Source organism: Vanacampus margaritifer, chromosome 1, assembly GCF_051991255.1.
Source record: "Vanacampus margaritifer isolate UIUO_Vmar chromosome 1, RoL_Vmar_1.0, whole genome shotgun sequence".
In the NCBI taxonomy this organism is placed as follows: domain Eukaryota; kingdom Metazoa; phylum Chordata; class Actinopteri; order Syngnathiformes; family Syngnathidae; genus Vanacampus; species Vanacampus margaritifer.
The window spans coordinates 47,925,737-47,945,873 of NC_135432.1; the positions used below are offsets into that span (position 1 = coordinate 47,925,737).

Consider the following 20,137-nt stretch of genomic DNA (forward strand, 5'->3'; position numbering starts at 1 on the left):
TTTTACAACAGTAGACATGGCATAGCTCAAGTGATAGAGTGGAAAGTTGTGGGATTGATGCTGAATCCGTGAGTGGTTATTTATTTATTTATTTGAATTATATATAATATTTTATTCTCTTCCGAGTGTAAAGTTCACATACTGGGACCGAATATAGTCTTTTTCAGATTAAAATGTACTCTATGAAATTTACCATTGTCAATATACATGTCAAATTGTCTTTAATTGAAGCGCTATATCTTTGAAGGAAAGGAAAGGGGTTGGCAGGATTCTCACAATTCTGACGTTAAAGTGAGAATTCCGACTTTAATCTCAGATTTCTGACTTTAATCACAGAATTTTGACTTTAAAGTGAGAATTTTGACTTTAATCTCAGAATTCTGACTTTAAAGTGGGAATTCTGACTTTAAAGTGGGGATTCTGACTTTAGAATTCTCACTTTATTACTTTAATCTCAGAATTTTCCCTTTATCACTTCAATCTCAGAATTCTGACTTTAATCTCAGAATTCAGATTTTAATCTCAGAATTCTGACTTTAATCTCAGAATTCTTATTCTCATCAAAACTGGTTGGAGGTATGAAGATGACTGACTGACTTTCTGACTTTAAATTCTGAGAATAAAGTGAGAATTCTCACTTTAAAGTCAGAATACTGAGAATAAAGTCAGAATCCCGCCAACCTTTTTTTCCTCTTAACTGGCCCTAATCCTCTTTCGTACTACAACACTTTAAAATAAACTTTTCTTGAATCGCAGCACACCCCATGTATCAAGCTGCGTATTATATAAACTTGACTTTAAATTCTGAGAATAAAGTGAGAATTCTCACTTTAAAGTCAGAATACTGAGAATAAAGTCAGAATCCCGCCAACCTTTTTTTCCTCTTAACTGGCCCTAATCCTCTTCCGTACTACAACACTTTAAAATAAACTTTTCTTGAATCGCAGCACACCCCATGTATCAAGCTGTGTATTATATAAACTTGTATTGATTATTTGGACCCCTCACACTAAATCTCTTTCCTTGTAAATTATTCAATATCTAGAATAATCCCCGTTGTCTGTCAAGTCAACGGACACAAGACTGCACAATATGTTGCATGTGTGTCCCAGAAATTTTCAGACGTTTCCCATGTTGAAACTGCTTTGCTGGTGTGTAAACTGCTGTCTCAGATAAAATAAAAGTGAGTAGTTCTATGGCACTGTGCAAGCAAAACTGGAGGTCTGCATCATTGTTCAGTTACTGTATTATTCTATACATTATAACACTTCCACAATTTAACCTTGTTACATGGTAAACATCACTGTATGGTCTTACCTGCCGAAGGTTGCGAGTCACTTTCACATCATGCCATGAATTGTCATTGAACTTCCCATTGACTGGCTCAACAATTGCTTCAAAGGCTCCAGAGCCCAGGTTGATGACAAGGGAGACGGCACCATCCTTCAACGCCAAGTTGACATAGTCAGCCGATTTGCCAGTGTGAAGTATAAGGCCGTTGCGCTGCCATGTCTTGAAGGAGAGTGTAATCTCATCACTGCTGCTCTGGATTGGATTCTGAGAGAGGTCGTAGCAGAAGTATTCAGAACCACGGAAGGTGGCCACATTCTCTTCCCTTGCTGTGGTAAGAAGACAGAAAAAGCACAGGTGAGAAATAACATATTTTTAGTCACGACACCTGTGTTACTTCACAGTAACAACAAAAATCAATGTAGAAATTTTGAGAGGCAGCGTGCATCCTGGACTGGTCGCCAGCCAATCGCAGTGCATTCAAGATTTAATGTTTCAATTGAATTCATTCTCCTACTTTTTTTTTAATTGTAATAATAAAAGGAAGAAGAGAGTTTGTTGTTTTTCAATGCCCTAAGTCATTATGTCATGGTTCAAGTTATTTCATAAGGTTGCATTTTATTTGAACGTATGTTAGAGTATGTTGCAACAAACCCTGAATATGGGCCTAATTGTAACATTTTTGTTAGAATAAATGTACATAAGTTATCCCATATTTACTCTTATAGTATTGCAAAGCATTAATCTAGATGTGTAACCTTGTTTGAATTATGTAAATTGAAGTTATCCGTGAAGAGGGCAGAGCCCTGTGAGAAAGAGCATGGCTCATGCTCCTGCAGCTGCAAAACAGGAACTTTGCCCTTATCACAAGATAGTGGCTGAAACACTTTGCAGATGAACTGTTGAACTTTGACTGTTAAAACCTTCAGTGCCGAAGAAAGACACGTCTGTATTATTATCCGCACAATGACTCATATCCGTGATGGTTGCTGCTGTGTCTTCTCCCAACCTTTAGAGCAGCAGCAGCTGTGTAACTAGGGACCGCCCTAAAATAAATAAAAAGAGAGGGCTCGGCAGAGTGTGCTTCATAGCGGTAGGAGATTGTAACTGCGCACATCTCTGTCCGTTCTCCTCACGAGCAAAAATAATCTAAGTCTCTTGTCTTCCTTCCTTGTCTGCTGATTATTAAATATTCTAGGTTGACTGAACCTGACAAATTTCTCTTCCCTTCAGATTAAGCCGTGTATTTTCTGTTTGTGTATCACAGTCATTTTATAGTCCATGTTTTAGCGTTAAAGCTAGTTTGAATAGCAGCTTGACCACATGTTTAAAACAAAGATTAATATTAGGGACAGATGTAAAAAATGCTACAACTGTCCACGGTCTCCTCTGCATATGTGTAAATTACATTTAAGTACAGTAATGAGGTATTTATACTCCGTTACATTAGAAGACTAAAAGCTATTGCATCAAGTCAAAAATAACTCTATATACTCTAAAAATTAACTATTTTGCCAACCCTTGCCTATTTGAATTGCATCATAGGTCTCTTTATCATGCTGCTACAGTATCCCTTTGGGATGGGAAGCTAACTGCTTTTCATCTCCCACATGCGCCTTCTTTCATGGCCACCCCATTGTGAGAAGAAAATACTTTTATTAGTATGCAAGAGAAACCATGCCAGTTCATCCATGAAGATGTCTACCTGCAGGGCTGCATTGGAACACTGCTCTGCTTCAGATGGTAGACATGCTGTGCATATAAGTGAAAATAAGAACAATGAAGAATACTTCCCAAAAATACGATCCAGTACAACCCAGTTCCCACAGTATATATATATATATATATATATATATATATAGGTCACACAGGTGTTTGCAAACGTTGGACGCTGGCAGACCTTGGAGACGAACTCGCTTAACATTAAGCAGTAGCTAGCTTTGCATTAGCGTTAGCTGGTAGCATCAGCAAGGAGGACGCTACAACAAGTACACACGATGCGGATGGATTTAAAATTGGAGCAAAGACAAAATAATATCCTTGGTTCTCCCGTTGTCCAGAGTACAAATCGCGGGATTGTGGAGCTTAATACCTCTACGTGGGTTGGTACGCTGCGTCGACAGCCAATGTAGGCTTTGACAACTCATTATGTTTGAATGAGATGAGTTAATATGACTTAATAAATGTATGATGATGATAAAGCGATATTTAAATGCACTTCATTTACCATTTAACATTTTGATTAATGTTTTTTAGCCTTGGGTCACGTGGATTTTGCCAACCTCATTGTTTACGCAAGACGTCCCGGTGTCCCATTTTGGTTTCCATGTTGTGTGTCATTCACACAGTTGTCATCGCAATTTCACAAGATAAACCCATTAAAAGAGAATTGAACTGTTAAATTCCTTCCTATTTACTTCCTAATTCACATTTGAGTTGCCATTCGCTTCTGCATCTAATCAATAGCAAGCAATGAGCGGATTTCCAGAGTTACAATGCATGACCGGTGTGAGGTCATGCAACGGCACAGCAAGCTTTCAATAGCTGTCAGAACTGGGCAAAAAACGGTTGGATAATGGTGAGTGCATGCGCTGTTGAACTGTCAGCTAGGATAGCATTTAGCATTAGCGAGGACCACCCCCCGTCGGCTGGCTCCCCCCAACCCAACGCCCCCCACCCCAGAGTTAGCTGCAGTTCACACTAAGGTCTGGAACACACTTAATGACTTCTCATATTGTATAAGATTATACATGTATTTTTTTAAATCTTTGACAAAATCCACACATAAAGACAGAATATCAGGCATATAACAGTGTTACCATTTTCTCAAATAGAGCACCACACAAATGAAGATTCAGTCCCACTGTCACGAGTGGGTAGGGTTTCTTGGACCCCAAAAGAAAAGAGCAGACCCAGCCAGGGCGAAAGTCACTCAATTTTAATCAACCAACAAAAAGCGCACAGCACGTGGACAAAAAGTTTGCTCAACAAAAGGCAACGACTACAAAAAGGTGTACATCGTGGGCAAAAATAAGAAAACACAAAATCACGCCGGAGGGCGGATAAAACAGAGAGGAGTGTAGCATACAAAGTAGATTAAAGAAAAACGCTACTAGTCTAATTACTAGTGGTGTCCACAACACCAAGAAAGATTGCCGCTAGAAAGGTAGCAGTATCAAAACATCAGGTATGGTGAGTAGCGTCACGGAGCAATAACCCGACACTCCTCTCTGTTGCTACCAGGCTTTTATTTTGGCCTGATGACCTAATGGGCAGCAGGTGTGTCGGCAGGATCCGCCCTCCAGCTGTTTCCCCAGCAACTGCAAGGGAGAAATCAGAAACAGCTGAAAACTAAAACATAACACCCACCAGTGATCTCGAAACGAAGTCTTACGAGACAGAAATCTCGAGTAACCACGACTGATCTCACAAAAACGAAGACAAATACTGTAGACACTTCCGAATATACGGCGTTGTAACCAGAGTGATTAATGGGTTAATATTGCGAGAGAAAAAACTAGCAAATTTGCCACATGCAAGTTATTTTCTGGCAAATTTGCACGTTTTTTGGGGGGAATATTACCTCTCCCCCCCTCTGGATATATATATATATATATATATATATATATATATATATATATATATATATATATATATATATACACACATACATACGTGGCCCTAATACGCCGTCGTACAAAAAAGACTAGCTTTGGAAAAAAATCCTTTTTGCCATCTGGGGAACGCACATGAAAGTAGTTACAGTCATAGTACACACTAAATACTAGTAGTCACATTATTAGACCAGGCGGTGTAATTGACTTTTACTTACTGAGATAGATTTTGTGGTTATGTGTTGTTATTGTTGTAACTTAAAACTGTAGATGTTTTTTGTTCTCTTTATAGCAACAGTACTAAGGGAAAAGATGAATAAATGACTAGATAATGAATGCTTGAGCCCACAGAGTCCCTGCGCCGCTCCCTCTCCCCTCTCGAGGAAATGATTTGCTTTGTCAGTGCTGCAGGTCATGACATCAAAACGTTCTGAAAGCAGACTGCCGCTGCATAGTTGTCATCCTGCTGAAGCAATTTCATATCCAGCTAATTTGAATTTGACAAATCCTTTTTCATCTCCCCGAATTAGCGTTATTACATTCATTCCTTCAACTTTTCAATTACAGGTTTACAGCTGAAGCATAGGTGAGGGATAAGGTGGATGTGAAATGTCTGAGACGTATAGCGTGTACTAAAAAATACCTAACACAGATAACTGTGTGATTGTGTGTGTGTATGCATGCATACATGAATAAATGGAAGTGGCATATTGTTTCAGTGGTAGCTTGCACACCCATCTTATTCCTCTAAGGTTGAGGGCTTGCAATCTTCCTGTGTGAAGTTTGCATGCTCTCCTCGTGCTTGTGTGGGATTTCTCCAGGTACTCCACTTTCCTCTCACACTCCAAAAGCATTTTTCACAGGTTAATTGAAGACGAAATTGTCCCACTTTGTGAGTGTGCATGTTAATGATTGTTTGTCAATATGTGCTCTATGATTAGCTGTGACCACTACATTTGTTTACCTGTGGTTAGAGCAGTGCTTCTCAGCTATTTTCTGTTACAAACCCCACTTCCCCTCGGAAAAAATATTTTATTTTTTTGCGCTCCCCTATGAATAATAAAACAATGCATTCAATAGAAGAAGAAAAAATGTCTCTAAATAATAATACTAATAATATATATTTTTTAAAGCCTGTTCCCCGGGGGTCAACCACCCCCACCCCCCCCCACCCCCCCCCCCACACACACACACACACGCACATAGGAAGAAGAGTGTGAGGTAGTTAAAATTCCTCTATCTATATCAAATAAACACACCGAAAATCAGTGCGTGAACCCTGTACAGAACTCAATAAATACTGATGCTTGATTAATATGTCAGGTGGGACTGTCTGGATGGAGGTAGACATGGCAGAGCTTTTCTGAAGGTGAGTGAGTCCTCAGAACGTAAAAATGAATTCAGAACAAGTACTGGGACTCATCTTCAGCCCTGGTTTCATGGCTCAGACCGACCCACTTTAGTTTACAGTGTTTTATTGACTATGTATATTTCATGTGTATTAATGTATCAATCTAAAATAGATTAAACATTCGCATAAGTAACCAACGTCAATAGTTATGTTGTATATGATAAAAAAATAAATAACTTACTAGATCAAGATCAATATATCGGAACAATTATGAAATCATAAATAAAGTCAAGTGTGCTAAAGAAATTGATTTGACCACTTGTCATATGCTCTTAGCATAAAGCCTAAATAAGGAAATAATAAGGCAAGGTACAAGACAAATTTAATATTTTATTTTATATTATAGCGCAAATAATGACCTGCAATCACACTTTAACTTTCTTGTGCTGGAATGTGCTTAAATTACTATTAGCAAGGGCAGGAGTTACAAAATTAGGTACAAAATGCTAAAGTTAGTTTCAGTCACCTTTAAAACTACAGTAGTCATTTCAAAATTTGCTTTCAATGTAATTAGTAATTACTATATTTTTTTTTATCCCAAAAAGTAGATGAAGCCCTGCTATTTATCTCTTCCTTCTAGTGGAGCACCAAGGGGTTTATTCCCCTCAATGTAAAACTTAGTGTTCCCAAAAAATACAAATACCACATTATTCAATTATTAGTAGAAAAATTATCAACCAAACCTGCAATTGTACAATTGTTTACACATTTTATTTTATTTTTTGTCTTCTCCAGGCACATGCACTTCAGAGCTCTGCAATGTTTAGTTAGGGCACATTTGGCATGTCAGCTCCACTCCTTTTCTTTAATTTAGCCTTTTCTCGGTCTTTTCTGCTATATCTGACCTTATTTTTTTACATGTATCTGACCTTACTTTTTTACATGAGAGTCTCGTTTGGCTGCAGTGTCGGCCAGCGAGGGTGGGGGAAGGGAGAGAGAGCATCAGCGCAAGTAAGGAGAGAGAGAGAGGGAGAGAGAGAGAGAGAGAGAGAGAGAGACGAGTGACGCTTGCTTAAAAAATGTGTATGATCTATTCTGAACAAAATAGCGGCCAAAAGGTCCATAGTTCAGGGCAACCAATCGGAAAAATGCAGGCCACTCCAAGTTAGTCACTCTGGGTCTGGCTAGGTCTCTACCAAAAGCACTTTAATTGCTGCTTTTTAAACTAACTTGTGGGCCAAATTAAACAGCGCCCCCTGGTGGCCAATCGGGAAATATTCCGCTGCTCCCGCCTTGTCAGTCCGTGCCTGTACAAAGGTGAATGGGAATAAGGGAATTGTGTTACCTCAAATCCTTTTTAGTCCTGCAGTGGGAGCTTGATCAAGACCAACGCTATAATTAATCTGAGAGACTGCTTATGTGTCTCAGTAGATTCTACTGTTTGGAATGGCAATAGCGTTCAATTGCGGTCAGCAGCTAACCCTTTAATGTCTGTATTTGAACAATAGCCTCGATTAAATGAGCTATTTACAGTTACCACCTGTTTTTCTTGCAAGTGGAAAAGGGAGGTCTATATGTGGACAGAGACATCCCCCCCAAGTGAATGACAGTGTTAGGAGTAGGGGGCACTGATTGATTAATGATTCATCTTTTAAAGAGGACATTCAGAATTTGTGAGCAGGCAAATATATAGCAACTGAAATATAAGAGGCTAAACTAGGAACAGTTTGACTTTGCACTTAGTTACACAGCCGGATATCATACTGTATATAAGGTACAGAACATTATGGATGGTGTGTGTGAACAAAAACAATTTATTTTAAGCAATGGAAAGGCCCTCGAAGAACAAACAAAGGGTATCAGGAAGCAAAATCCTAAACAGACAGACGGACAGCCGAGCTGAACCAATTCCGAGGATCAACACAATGTGTGTCATTTTCAGGGAAAGCTATTGCTTTAGTCAGCAAAAAAACAAAAAATGATTTGCTTGAAATGATGCTGATGTAGATCAATGCAGGGATGAAGGCAACATTCTGCATTCACACAGAAAGGGACACACAGCAGAAAACTTATTACATGGCCCACTGAGTGCATTATGTACTACATGATGGCCTGTGACGCACAGATGGCAAAAAAGAAAAGAAGGCTGCAAGGCAGAGATGTGAAGGATGAGTGCAGGTGCCACATTAAGCCTGTAATGTGTCTCCTGTGCAAGTTGCAGCAGGCACACTCATATGATTGACGATATCAGTGATGTAGTGTAATTGTTATAGAAAAAAAAATCTGAAAAAATGACATTAACCTTCAAAGTCGGATGTACTGATCAAACGTGACATTTGTGATGTTGAATTTAAAGTAACCAATTAGGGCTGTACAAAATTCAGTATTGAATTGAGAATGACGCTTCACTCATTTGCTCCCAAAACCGTATAAATATTATTCTTCTATTTTAAATATTGCCATGGTCCATGGTTTTTACGTGTTTTTTGTTTTATTTTTTATGCTAGAGCATACACAAGGCTTTAATGCAGCCTCTGAACTGAATAGAAAGCTTAGAGCACTGGTAGTAATTACAAAAACAGCCAGCAGGTGGCAGCATAATATAAGAGATCAACCAGGGCCATGTTGCAACAAAGCTTTTAAGCCCACAGATTTGTGAATAATGATGAAACTTAGCTATATTCTAATGCTAATTGCTGCAAAACAGAAACAGATAAACATATATTTTTTGCTTCAGTGAAAATAGCGTGAATGATTTAAATTCCATTTCAATTCTTGAATTTGAACAGAGGCGGCAAACAGGAAGCAAAATTGAGTAGCAGGAAGTAGAATTGAAATTACATAAAATTCCTGATTATTTAACAAAAAAGTTTTACAGTATATAAGCCTATTTACAAAATGAATTTCATACAAATATTATAGTAGGGCCATTATGTACACAATACTTACTACTAGTAAATAGCAAAGTGTAGTAATAGTTTTTATTAACATTAAAAGCCTACTTAGATAAAAAAAAAGATTGGATCTTCAGTTTCCAAAATGTCTTTATCTAAGTCTTTAAAATGGCTGCCCAAACATTTTGGACAATTTGTTTGGAGCACACTAGTGGAATACACATCTAAATATACATCAAATACACTGATATGGACGATTAGCTGAAATTTGAATGTGATCTCGATTTTGGTTTCTCTCGATCATTAAAACATAATGATTGAAGAAAAGCGATTAATGTGTAGAATGCTGCGTCCCTATGTTGTGAAAGTAGAAAAAATACAAATACATACAACTGATCATGATTGCCAGCTCTCTGATACTGCTCAGTGGGGTAGTTGGCAAAGTGCATTGTCCAGTAACCAGGAGGTTGTGGGTACAAATCCTACCTTCGACTCTACATTGCAAATATATCCATGGCTATTATGCTCATATATATATGTATACCAACTGACTACCATATCAAGAAATCCATTATAATTTCACTGAAATTATTAAATGCATGCTAGATTTCAACAGCAGATGACACTTTTCAAAATTAATTATTAGCCATGATTTCACGCAAGTCAAGTAAGCAATTGACTTCCACCATGGCGTACTTGGGTTCAAACCCTGCTTGGACCACATTTTAGTACTTAAGTAATTTATCTTTCAATTTACTTTATAAGCACATGCATTCAAATCTTAGCATTCAGCTAATAGCATTCAGCTTTTCAGCATCCCCACACAATTTCAGCAGAAATTGCACTTTGTCTAGTTTTACACCCAGTATTTGTATTGCAATTACTGTTTTTTTTTTGTTTTTTTTTACTTTCATGATTGTAACTTTTTTGTTTTTAGTTTAAGGATTGATAGAATTTTCTTTTCCTCAAAATTCAAAGATACAAATATATCCAATGACTTTTTTTGTGGTCATACTAACACTCATTTCCACACGTGACATGTGAAAATAACACTTGTTTGTTGTGCTTGCTCTGTCCTGGCCGGGGTCGACGGCTCCCCTCTCTGGTGGAGGTTTTCATGCATGCCAGATCCACCACACCAGCATCTACCGAAATTCAAACAGTATCTGCTTCTTCCTCTGGTCGTTGAATCAGTGGAGGCTGATGGCTGCGGATCTCACTCTGCTTCATCTATCCTTCCTTCCTTTCCTCAGTCTTTCCTTTGGTCTCTTGAGGTCTCCCTAATTTGTTGGAATGAGATGTTTTTAGATGGTTCTGGGGTTGGTGAAAGATTCTGGTTGGTAACCCGGTGTGTAGTAGGTGATGTCTGGTCGGTGCTGGATTTCACTTTCCTTTCTTTTCTTTGATCCTTCCTCGGGTCTCCTGACAACCTCACGACTCTAGCTGGATCTGGTCGTATTCGGTTTAGGTGAACGGTATGGGATTTTTAATAGGTTTTAGGTGAATTAATGAGTACACACTCACACGCACGCAAACATGAACACACACACCCGCACATGCACATACTCACGCACGAACATAAAAAAGAAAAAGAAAAAAAAGACAGAGAGAAAAATGATGATGACATGTCGAATCAGTAAGATTACCGAATGAACAATACTGATCTTTTTCTTAAAAAAAGAAAAAAGAAAGCAAAAATGGATGCCATGTTAGATGGAAGAAACAGAAGCATTTTGCCTTGCGTTTCCTCTCATGTTTTGGTCCTCACAGCGGAGAGAAAATTAATACTAAGACTTTGAAGGAAGAAACTCCAACATAAGCACCCACGACATGATTGGCTTGGTACCTTTGTGTTCAGAAATATATATTTACAAACAGCTTTGATGCTACGTAATTGGGCATTTGGATGACATCTACACAATAAAGAAAGAGGGCAGTTGGGGGAGTAAAAAAAATAAATTAATCAAATAAGAACAACCTGAGTGTCCACTGCATTGGAAATGTTTCCGGCTGGAAAAACGGCCAAATAAGAGAGAGAGAGAGACAAGAGACAATACTGTTTGGAGGGAGTCTCTGAAGAATGTGCATGTGTTCGCGCGCACGTGTGTGGAGGGTCAATGACACGTAGCGCAGATAACCATCAGTAATTTCAGCGTGCTGGTGGATTTCCATTTGTTCAGCAGCTTGACCAATGGTGCGTTGGATATTTGCGGGCGGCAGGGGGGAGCCAGAGCTTCCAAAACATTTGGCGCCTACCTGAAGGGAAAACAGGAAGTGCTACCTACCATTTTGTTGTCGACAACAACCGTCCGAAGGCATATACACTCACAATATTTCGACTTGCTCCAACTTTTGGGTTGACGTGGAGAGGATGTTAGTTGTTGGTCAACCAAAATGGACAGGATGTGAATGCATTCATGTGCATATGAGATGAACAGGCCTACATGAGCGCATCTCCACACGTGCGTATCTTCCCACATATGGAGAAGTGAGGGAGCCCCCTCCTACCTCTCTCAAACCCACCCAGCCGATAAGTCCCTCAAGCATGACAGCGAGGTTGGCTCTCTCCCTGGAGCTTTTTCATTTACTGCCCAACATTATGCCATGTCTCCGTGCCCTCCATGTTTCTCCAACACACACACGCACACACACACACACACACACACGTACGCACGCACGAACACACACACACACACACACACACACACACTTATTGGCTATTATCTGCACCATCTGAGCCTGTGTTGATAGCTAATGAAGGGCAACGGTTGCCATTTCTCAGCTGATGGTTACCATGGTTACAGTTGACTAGCGGGGGAGACGAGGAGGAAAGAGGACAGTATATGAAATATGACTAATTATGTATTTGTATTTTCTGCGACAAAAAACAATATGTTAATATTTAATAAAGCCTGGACAATTAAATATATGAGAAAAATTCAGATTCTTAGTAAATAGAGTATTTATTGGCCATTTTGAACTTCTTCTTTTTTTTTTAAATCAACTTCCACATAATTTTGGATTTGTGTCATATTTGATACATCTGGACACAATGCTTTAAATTTGTACACTTGTAACAATCAAACATAATAACAAACAGATATATCAAACATATTAGTATTTCCAAAAATCAGAAAGAGCATTTCCCAGTATTAATGAGTATAGGTGTCTCTCCTTTCTCAATTGGGGCGATCTTGCAAGGTTGCTGGAAAAGCCATCATCTGTGTGATACTGTCCTCCAATGGATTATCCGCACAATGCATGTGTCAGATTGTATATGTCAGGGTTTTAATGTAAAAAAATTATTGTCATGAAATAGAGATGATCTTGTATTTAACTCATTCACTCCCAGCCATTTTCACTGAAGCAACCCCCTTCACTCCTGGCTGTTTTACTGAATTTTTGATTTATTTTGCAAGGCACACAGAATATTGTGTTCTTTTGCTATAAAAACATGGAAAATACCAAAAGAAAGATTTGAGTCTCTTCTTTCATCAGGAATTTTTTTTTCTATTTGTTTGCGTTTTACAGCAATTAGTATTAGAATATAGTGAAGTTGAATCATTTTTCACAAATTTGTGAATATCCAGAAGGGGAAAGAGCTTTTTGCAACATGGCCCTGGTTAATCTCTTATACTCTGCTGCCACCTGTTTTTGTAAAAACTACCATTGCTTCAACCGTTTTGTGCAGTTGAGAGGCTGCATCAAAGCCTTCTGTATGCTCTAGCATAAAAAACTTAATAATAAAAACGTATAAATACGTCTTTGCAATATTTAAAACATTTAAAATAGAACATTAGTTAATATCATACGTTTTGCTTTATAGGGTTAAATATGTTATGTTATAAGCTTTTGTTCCCTTTTCCTGTTTTTTATTTACTTATTTTTCCATGCCACCTCATGCTCTTATTCTAAACAATCTTGGATCGGAACCCACTCCTCTTCCTTTGCCCATCACTGTTTCATGCTGATTTGTATTCTAGTGTGGCTGATGGATGATTTGGCCTTTACCTCAGAGACATAATTGCATTTTGAGAGGGACAGATGACGCAAGGGACGGAATAATCATAAACATTAGACTCATTTCTGCAGGCCAGTTGTGAGGTACAGACCGCCATTCCACGAGCGGAGAAATGAATACCTGCAATGAGATGTGGCAGCACTAATAGCGCATCTACATGGTGACCTAATGAAGGGACACTCGGGTCAGGATGATGAGACATCTGTCACCCTCCACGGCAAACTTCTCCTTGAGACAATAACATGATTTGTCAGTGTGTCTACATGCGTCTGTCAGATTTGTCCATTTGATGAGTAATGCGGCAGAACTTTACGGTACATAATGTTTTTTTGTTTTGTTAGAAAGATGACATGAGGGTTAAGAATTGACATCAAAATAAGACTCACAGTGGCCCTCTTAGCTCACAACAAGACGGTTCTGGATTTTTAATTTCAGGTCTCTGCTTTCTAGATAAAGTTAGCATATTTGACATATATTTTATATTATTGTTTTTTGTGCTTTTTGTCTCCTATAGGCAATCCGAATTTTAAATCAACCCTGTTAGGTTGACAGAAAGAAGCTCCTTTCTGCAGCCAACAAAAATCATGAGCAGGCCATTAGAAAGGCCTTACAAGACACGATAAAAATGAGGACAAATGCACTGATTAGCCTCTTCTTAGCAGTGTTTACCAAAATGTGATGGTCTTTGTGTAAGCATTGAGAAGGGTGAGGGTGGGGGGAGTGATTGGTTGAGGAAAATAGTACCGTAAGTGATTTTGGATCTCAGCGGGAAGGCCTATCATCCAGACACATCCGTGAGCTGCAACTATACAAACACACAATGGACCTCTGCCGGCTATCCCGAGGCTAAGTGGCATTAACCTCTTTCTCTCATGGGGCCCAGACAAAAGCCCCAGAGGACCGCTAATAATCACCTCTACCAAGCTCGCCCCTCCCCCTTCTCCTCACAATACATCACACTCAAAGCTTATTCTGGACAATTCAGTGTAGTAACATATTAGCATCCAAAAATCACAAATTGATTCATATTCTGTTATTATTATTACTATGTATTTTTTATTTTTTATTTGTATTATTATTATTATTATTAAATAATGCTAAGGATAATTTAGATGTGTAATGACTTACTGTTTCATTTCATGTGTATGAAAATACTACTTGAGTAATAAACTTAAACTATACTATTCAATCATTTCCTTAAAGCAGATTGAATTGTACATGGAATACACAAATAATACATTAAGTTATAAATGCTGCTTAGTTGCTTCTTTTTGCAAAGAAAAAATATGTCATGTTTATTTTTTATTTAATAAAAATTATACATCTACGCCGTCGTAATTAAAATGATCAAAAGGCCTAAGACCAATTATTTTAAGAGGGTGTCAATATATTAATATGACATCTCTGCACCTATATACCTATATAAAGAGAGAGAGAGAGAGAGAGAGAATTAAATATCTATCAATCAATAAATAAAAACGCTCTGCTTTCACATTTATTTATTTCATGCTGCAGACGCAGCAGGTCGAAAAGCGTTTTTGTATATTGATTGATATTTAATTAAATGTATGTATTTATTTTTGTATTTATTTCGACATTTAATTTTATATTTATTTTTATTTTCTTAATCTCGTTTTTTTAATTGTTTTAAATTTATTTCCATTTATTCTATTTATCTTTTATTTAGGGATATATATATATATATATATATATATATATATATATATATATATAGAGAGAGAGAGAGAGAGAGAGAGAGAGAGAGAGAGAGATTGTTGTTTTTAATTTCCACTGATATTTATTTTTTGTACTTAATTTTTGAATGACATTTTGTATATCCGTTTCTATTTTCATTTTTATTTATTTACTTATTCATTTAGTCATTTATTTATTTTTAATTTTGGCAGTTTTGGTCCTCTATATGCACCTACACTGGCAAGCTATCACTAGAGCAGGCCCGCTGGCTAATCTTCTGGTAATTGAGATGGCACCATTTTGGTGAGCCTAGCTCTCAATTGTCCATATGTACGAATCTAAGAAGAAGAATTTTCTTTTTTTGTCACGTAGACACATGTACATGAAATTCGACCCATCATAGCAAACACACACTGGAGTAAGGGGCTGCTTCAGCACCCGGGCTGCATTTCAGTCTATCGGTGTCTTGCTCGTGGGGGGGGGGGTCTTGAACCAGGGTCCCACCCAGTGGCAAGTGACCATCTGAATGGTGATCACCTCTCTCCCAAAGTGATCTGGGATAAGCTCCAGCTCACCCACGACTGTGGATGGGGGAGAAACCTGGAGGATGGCTGGTGCAGTTCAGCCGTACTTGTACTGCACAAGGGAGAAATCTGGTTAGCAAAACTGTATAGATTTCTTTCAAACGTGAGTCTATAACATAATGACGTGAGTCTATAACATAATGTTTGTGTGTGTGTGTGTGTGGGGGGGGGGGGGGGAGGAATTCTATATGATAAATGAAGCTTCTACTGCGTGTATACTGTATGTGAGTGGAGCTGGCTTCTGAACAACAATGGGTGGGGGCGTTATTGAGGTGGGTCAGCAGTGCGTAGCGGAACACACTCTCAGCCTTGATTGGCTTATTCTCGCCTCTGGCAGCACCCCTTCCCACTATTCCCGATATTCCTCTTAAAACAAAGCTTCTATTTCACTCCCACATTCGATTACTCAGTGTTTTTGTTTACAGATATCTGTTGATTTGTACTAAAGTGTTAAATTAGTGTCATTTTGGCATCTGAAGTAATCAGTGCATTTTTTCCCCACTTATGTAACAACTGTAACGTTCCAATTTAAATACTCATCAAAAAGTGTACTGATTTATCATGCAACTGTCCTTCATGAATAAAGATGAATGGGGAGAAAAAGACAGACAATGGGGAGTAATCTGAATGGACAGGAGGGGGGATGATGAGGGGGTGGGACGGGGGGGTGCAAGTGTGTTCTGGAGGGAAAGAGATAACGCCCCCCCCCCCCCACACACACACACACACTCTGATTCATCATGTGAGTGGTGTGTCACTGTGAGCACCTGGCCTATAGAGATAGGATGAGGTCCGCTTCAATAATCTGCTCCGCAAACACTTCCATATATATATATACAAATCTTACCAATAATCAAATTTACTCAGGCAGGATGTTCATCAAAAGCTGGAAGCTCAGTAAACAGCGGCTATTAATCCAACAAACTGTCATTTGATGAATTTAACTTGCACACGCATATGGGAACAACCATTTCATAAGAAATTAGAAATTCAATTAGAAATACAGTTTGTATTTATGATCATATTCGAGCCCAGACATGCTACAACGGGCGTTTTCCGCCATCTGTGACCCATTCTCAAGGTTTCTTCCTTTTTTGTTTTTTTTTCTTGCTTGATGTGGCTCAAGCCAGTTTATGTGGTGGATTTTTGTGAACTGTCAGCCAGTGAAGCCCTTTGAGACTCCTTTGTAGAGGTGTAACAACTCGTTGATTAATCTAAAACGAATTGTCAAATGAGTCGCTAAATATTTGTGATAATCGATTCATCATTAGAGACCATGTGGAATTAAAAATTGTCCGATTCAGCCTTTTGACAGCAAATATTCTCCTATTTTTGTAGTCCTGAAAGTAGACTGGCTATATATATATATTTTTTTTTTTTAAATAACACATTTGCAAACATTGGCTTTTAATTTGGAAAGAACAATGGTCAACGTTTTTACAGACCAAACCAGTCAACTAAATAATAATTAATTTGTGTTTTCAGCACTGCCAATTTGACATAATGTCGTGTTTTTTAATAAAGGGATGGAAATTAAAGCTATAAAAAATATCCTATTCATCAGTTAATCAACAAAATAGTAGATTAATCGATTATTAAAATAATCATTAGTTGAAGTTCTACGCTTTCGTGATTTAGGACTACTCTTTATAAATAAATTTGACTTGAATTTATTCAAGTAGTTACATGTCAGCTGATTATTAGCCTGATCGCTTATTGAATCAGATACTTAGAGGCCTGTCAACCAGGATAGCCCAACAACAACCATAGCTATTGGCTAATACAGGCGGATGTCACCCACCACCAGGGCTCTGCCACTGAGGAGCGTTTTAACAACCTTGGTGACCTAAAGCCCAGAGATAGGACAGCTTGCCTCAGAGACACATACTATTCTTCCTCAAACGAAGGTGTCAGTGGAATTGAGGAGGTCTTTGAAGTATTCTCAATGTCCTGGGTTGAGGGTCAGCAGCAGCAGCACTATACGCAGTGTTACTTATTCTATACTGCTTCCCCCTCCTGAGATGACGGATGGTAGACCAGCATTTCCTCAAAACCATTCAGAAGTTGTTGCTTCAGTGACCACAGACGCTGCATTTTGCTTGGCCTGCTGGCAACCATCAGCTTCAAAAGGATAGGACTCCTTCTTCAGCATCTCTCGATGTCGGTGTCCACCAACAACTTCAAGAATTGCCGTCATGACAGGAACCGACCACCTGACCACCACAGCTCTGGTGGGCAGCTTCCATAAGGAGACACGGAACATGCTCCATTTGGACCCAACGTGCCCCACCTACTGCGGGACGAGGGCAAAGTTTTGTAAGGGGGGGAGTTGAAACGCTTTCCTAAAGGGGACTCTGACAGATGTTCCCAGCAGACCCTCACAATACATTTGCAAGTTAGGGATTGGTTGACTACTCCGCCCCTCTCTTCACCTGTGTCCAAGACAGCCACAGCCTAGGCTGTCCTGGTGCCAAGTGCATGTATGGTCAACTTTATGATCAAACAAGGTTTTTGGTCTGGACAATGATATGCATAAAAGTCCAGTAGCAGATCATCGCTCAGGGTCTGATCGCGGGGAGACGTTCCTCCTAATCACGCCCATTAAGGTCACGCTGTCATTGCTCACATGTGCATTGAATTTCCCCAGAAAAACGATAGAGTCCCCAGTACTACCACTCTCCACCACGCCATCTAAGAACTGTTTGGTCATCTGAACTTCTGCTTGATGAATACTAAGCACAAACAACATACAGGTGCCGAGCCGTGGGGCAATAAGTATGCCCACAACCGTACGGCGACTCTAATCGTGGGTAACTTGAGTGGAAGAGAGTCGAACCCCTCTTGAGAGGACTGGTACCACGGCTCAAGCCGTACGTCAAAGAGACTAACTATGTCTAGCTGTAACTTCTCAACCTCGTACACCAGCTCAGGTTACTTCCCTGCCAGAGAGTGGGACTATTTAGAGTCACTGCCTGTAGCTTGAGGTCAGACGTCCAAGGTTCTTGCTTTTGGCCACTGTCCAGCTCACACTGCACCCCTTTTACCACCCCCACACACGGTGAGCCCATGATTACCTTTTCGGGGATGTACTCACCAGGCATGGTTGCTAGGCACTCACCATCCAAACCCCACATCCAGGAAAACCTAAATATTTTGCCATCATAAGGAGTTTTGCTTTGCCTGTTTCCTCACCTAAGACCTGTTTTTCGAAGGGTTACCCTGCCAACAGCATAAAGCCCCAGACAATTTAGCTCCGTGGGTTGTTGGGACACACAAACCTCTCCACAACGATTAAGTTGACAGCTCAGGAAGAAGCATCATGCTTTTGTGAAGCCACCAAACAAAAGCTGAAAGCCGAAATCACACACAGCCGTTCTGGTGTTTAAAAGGCAAAGTCATTGTCCAAATATTTCTGGAACTAAATGCATTTTCAGATAAGACACTTTGTGTTCTATCTAACACACTCGCAATTGTTGGTGCTGATCTTCGATCATGAATAAAGTAATCTGCAAATACAACAGAAAAGCCCAATTGATAATTCATCACAAAGTGATAGGATGGTCTTACTTGTCTGACTGAAATCTATGGAATCTACTGCACGTTATACATGCACACGCATGTACAAACACACACACACGCTACTTCATCAGACTTGTAATTGCATCAGCTGAGGAGATCGAGCAAAGCACTGATTGCAGATTGCCCTTTGCAGTTACAATAATTTGGCCACACACACACATGCATACAGCCACACACACACTGTACATACATTCACACGACACACCATATAACACATACAACAACTCTGCTTTGCTACTGCTTCGAATGACGAAAAGGCAAAACTTCAGCAACCCCACACCTCTCACACCACATACATTATAGATATGCACAAAACAGAAGTACAGTCAGCTCTAAAACATCTTGAAGATAATGTCTGGACAGTGTCTGCCTCTGTCAGTGATCCATGACTGCATGCGGTCACTCCAGATAAGGCCACTGATGGCCCTCTAAGGACGGAATAATGTGATGGTTATCATGGGAAGTCAGTCAATAAAAAGTCTGCTATGTTCACTGATGGCCAACTATTTGTGGCCCAAAATATACACTCCAACTGACAGTTTTAACCCTGACAATATCTGAAATGAACAAATTTGATTAAAAACATATAATTCATGTAGCTGCAAGTTGGTAGCAGCGTCTTAATATAGTGGAAAAGTTCAATTCAAAAAGTGAAATTCATATACTCATAGATTCCTTAAACCCATAGGGAAATAATTCCAGTCTTTACTTCATTTAATTTAAATTCGATACAGTAAAACTGTATTGAGCCGGCACCTTATCGTGGTGAAGTCTGTGTCCCAATGATCCTAGGAGCTATGTTGTCTAGGGCTTTATGCCCTTGGCAGGGTCACCCGGTGTCAGAGTTTGGTCCGCATTGCCGGCAGTAAGTCGGATTCGTTCCCAGTGAGGCTTGGGTGCCAGAGCTGCCCTTTATCACCGATTCTGTTCATAACTTTTATGGACACAATTTCTAGGCGCAGCCGAGGCGTTGAGAGGGTCCAGTTTGGTGGCCTCAGCAATGCATCTCTGCTTTTTGCAGATGATGTGGTGCTGTTGGCTTCATCAGGCTGTGATCTCCAACTCTCACTGGAGCGGTTCGCAGCCGAGTGTGAAGCGGTTGGGATGAA

General features: G+C 39.4%; 1 protein-coding gene across 9 annotated transcripts in view; it reads right to left on the reverse strand.

Moving 5' to 3' along the window:
- nrxn3a (neurexin 3a) overlaps positions 1-20,137 on the reverse strand; it is a 170,112-nt gene that overhangs the window by 84,459 nt on the left and 65,516 nt on the right. For all 9 annotated transcript variants that reach the window (XR_013294023.1, XR_013294014.1, XR_013294017.1 and 6 more), the window contains exon 6: positions 1,318-1,619. Coding sequence is in view for 5 of the 9 variants with exons in the window: in XM_077564961.1 (XP_077421087.1) it covers positions 1,318-1,619 (302 nt within the window). In the remaining 4 variants the exon portion in view is untranslated. The remainder of the gene's footprint in view (positions 1-1,317; positions 1,620-20,137) is intronic.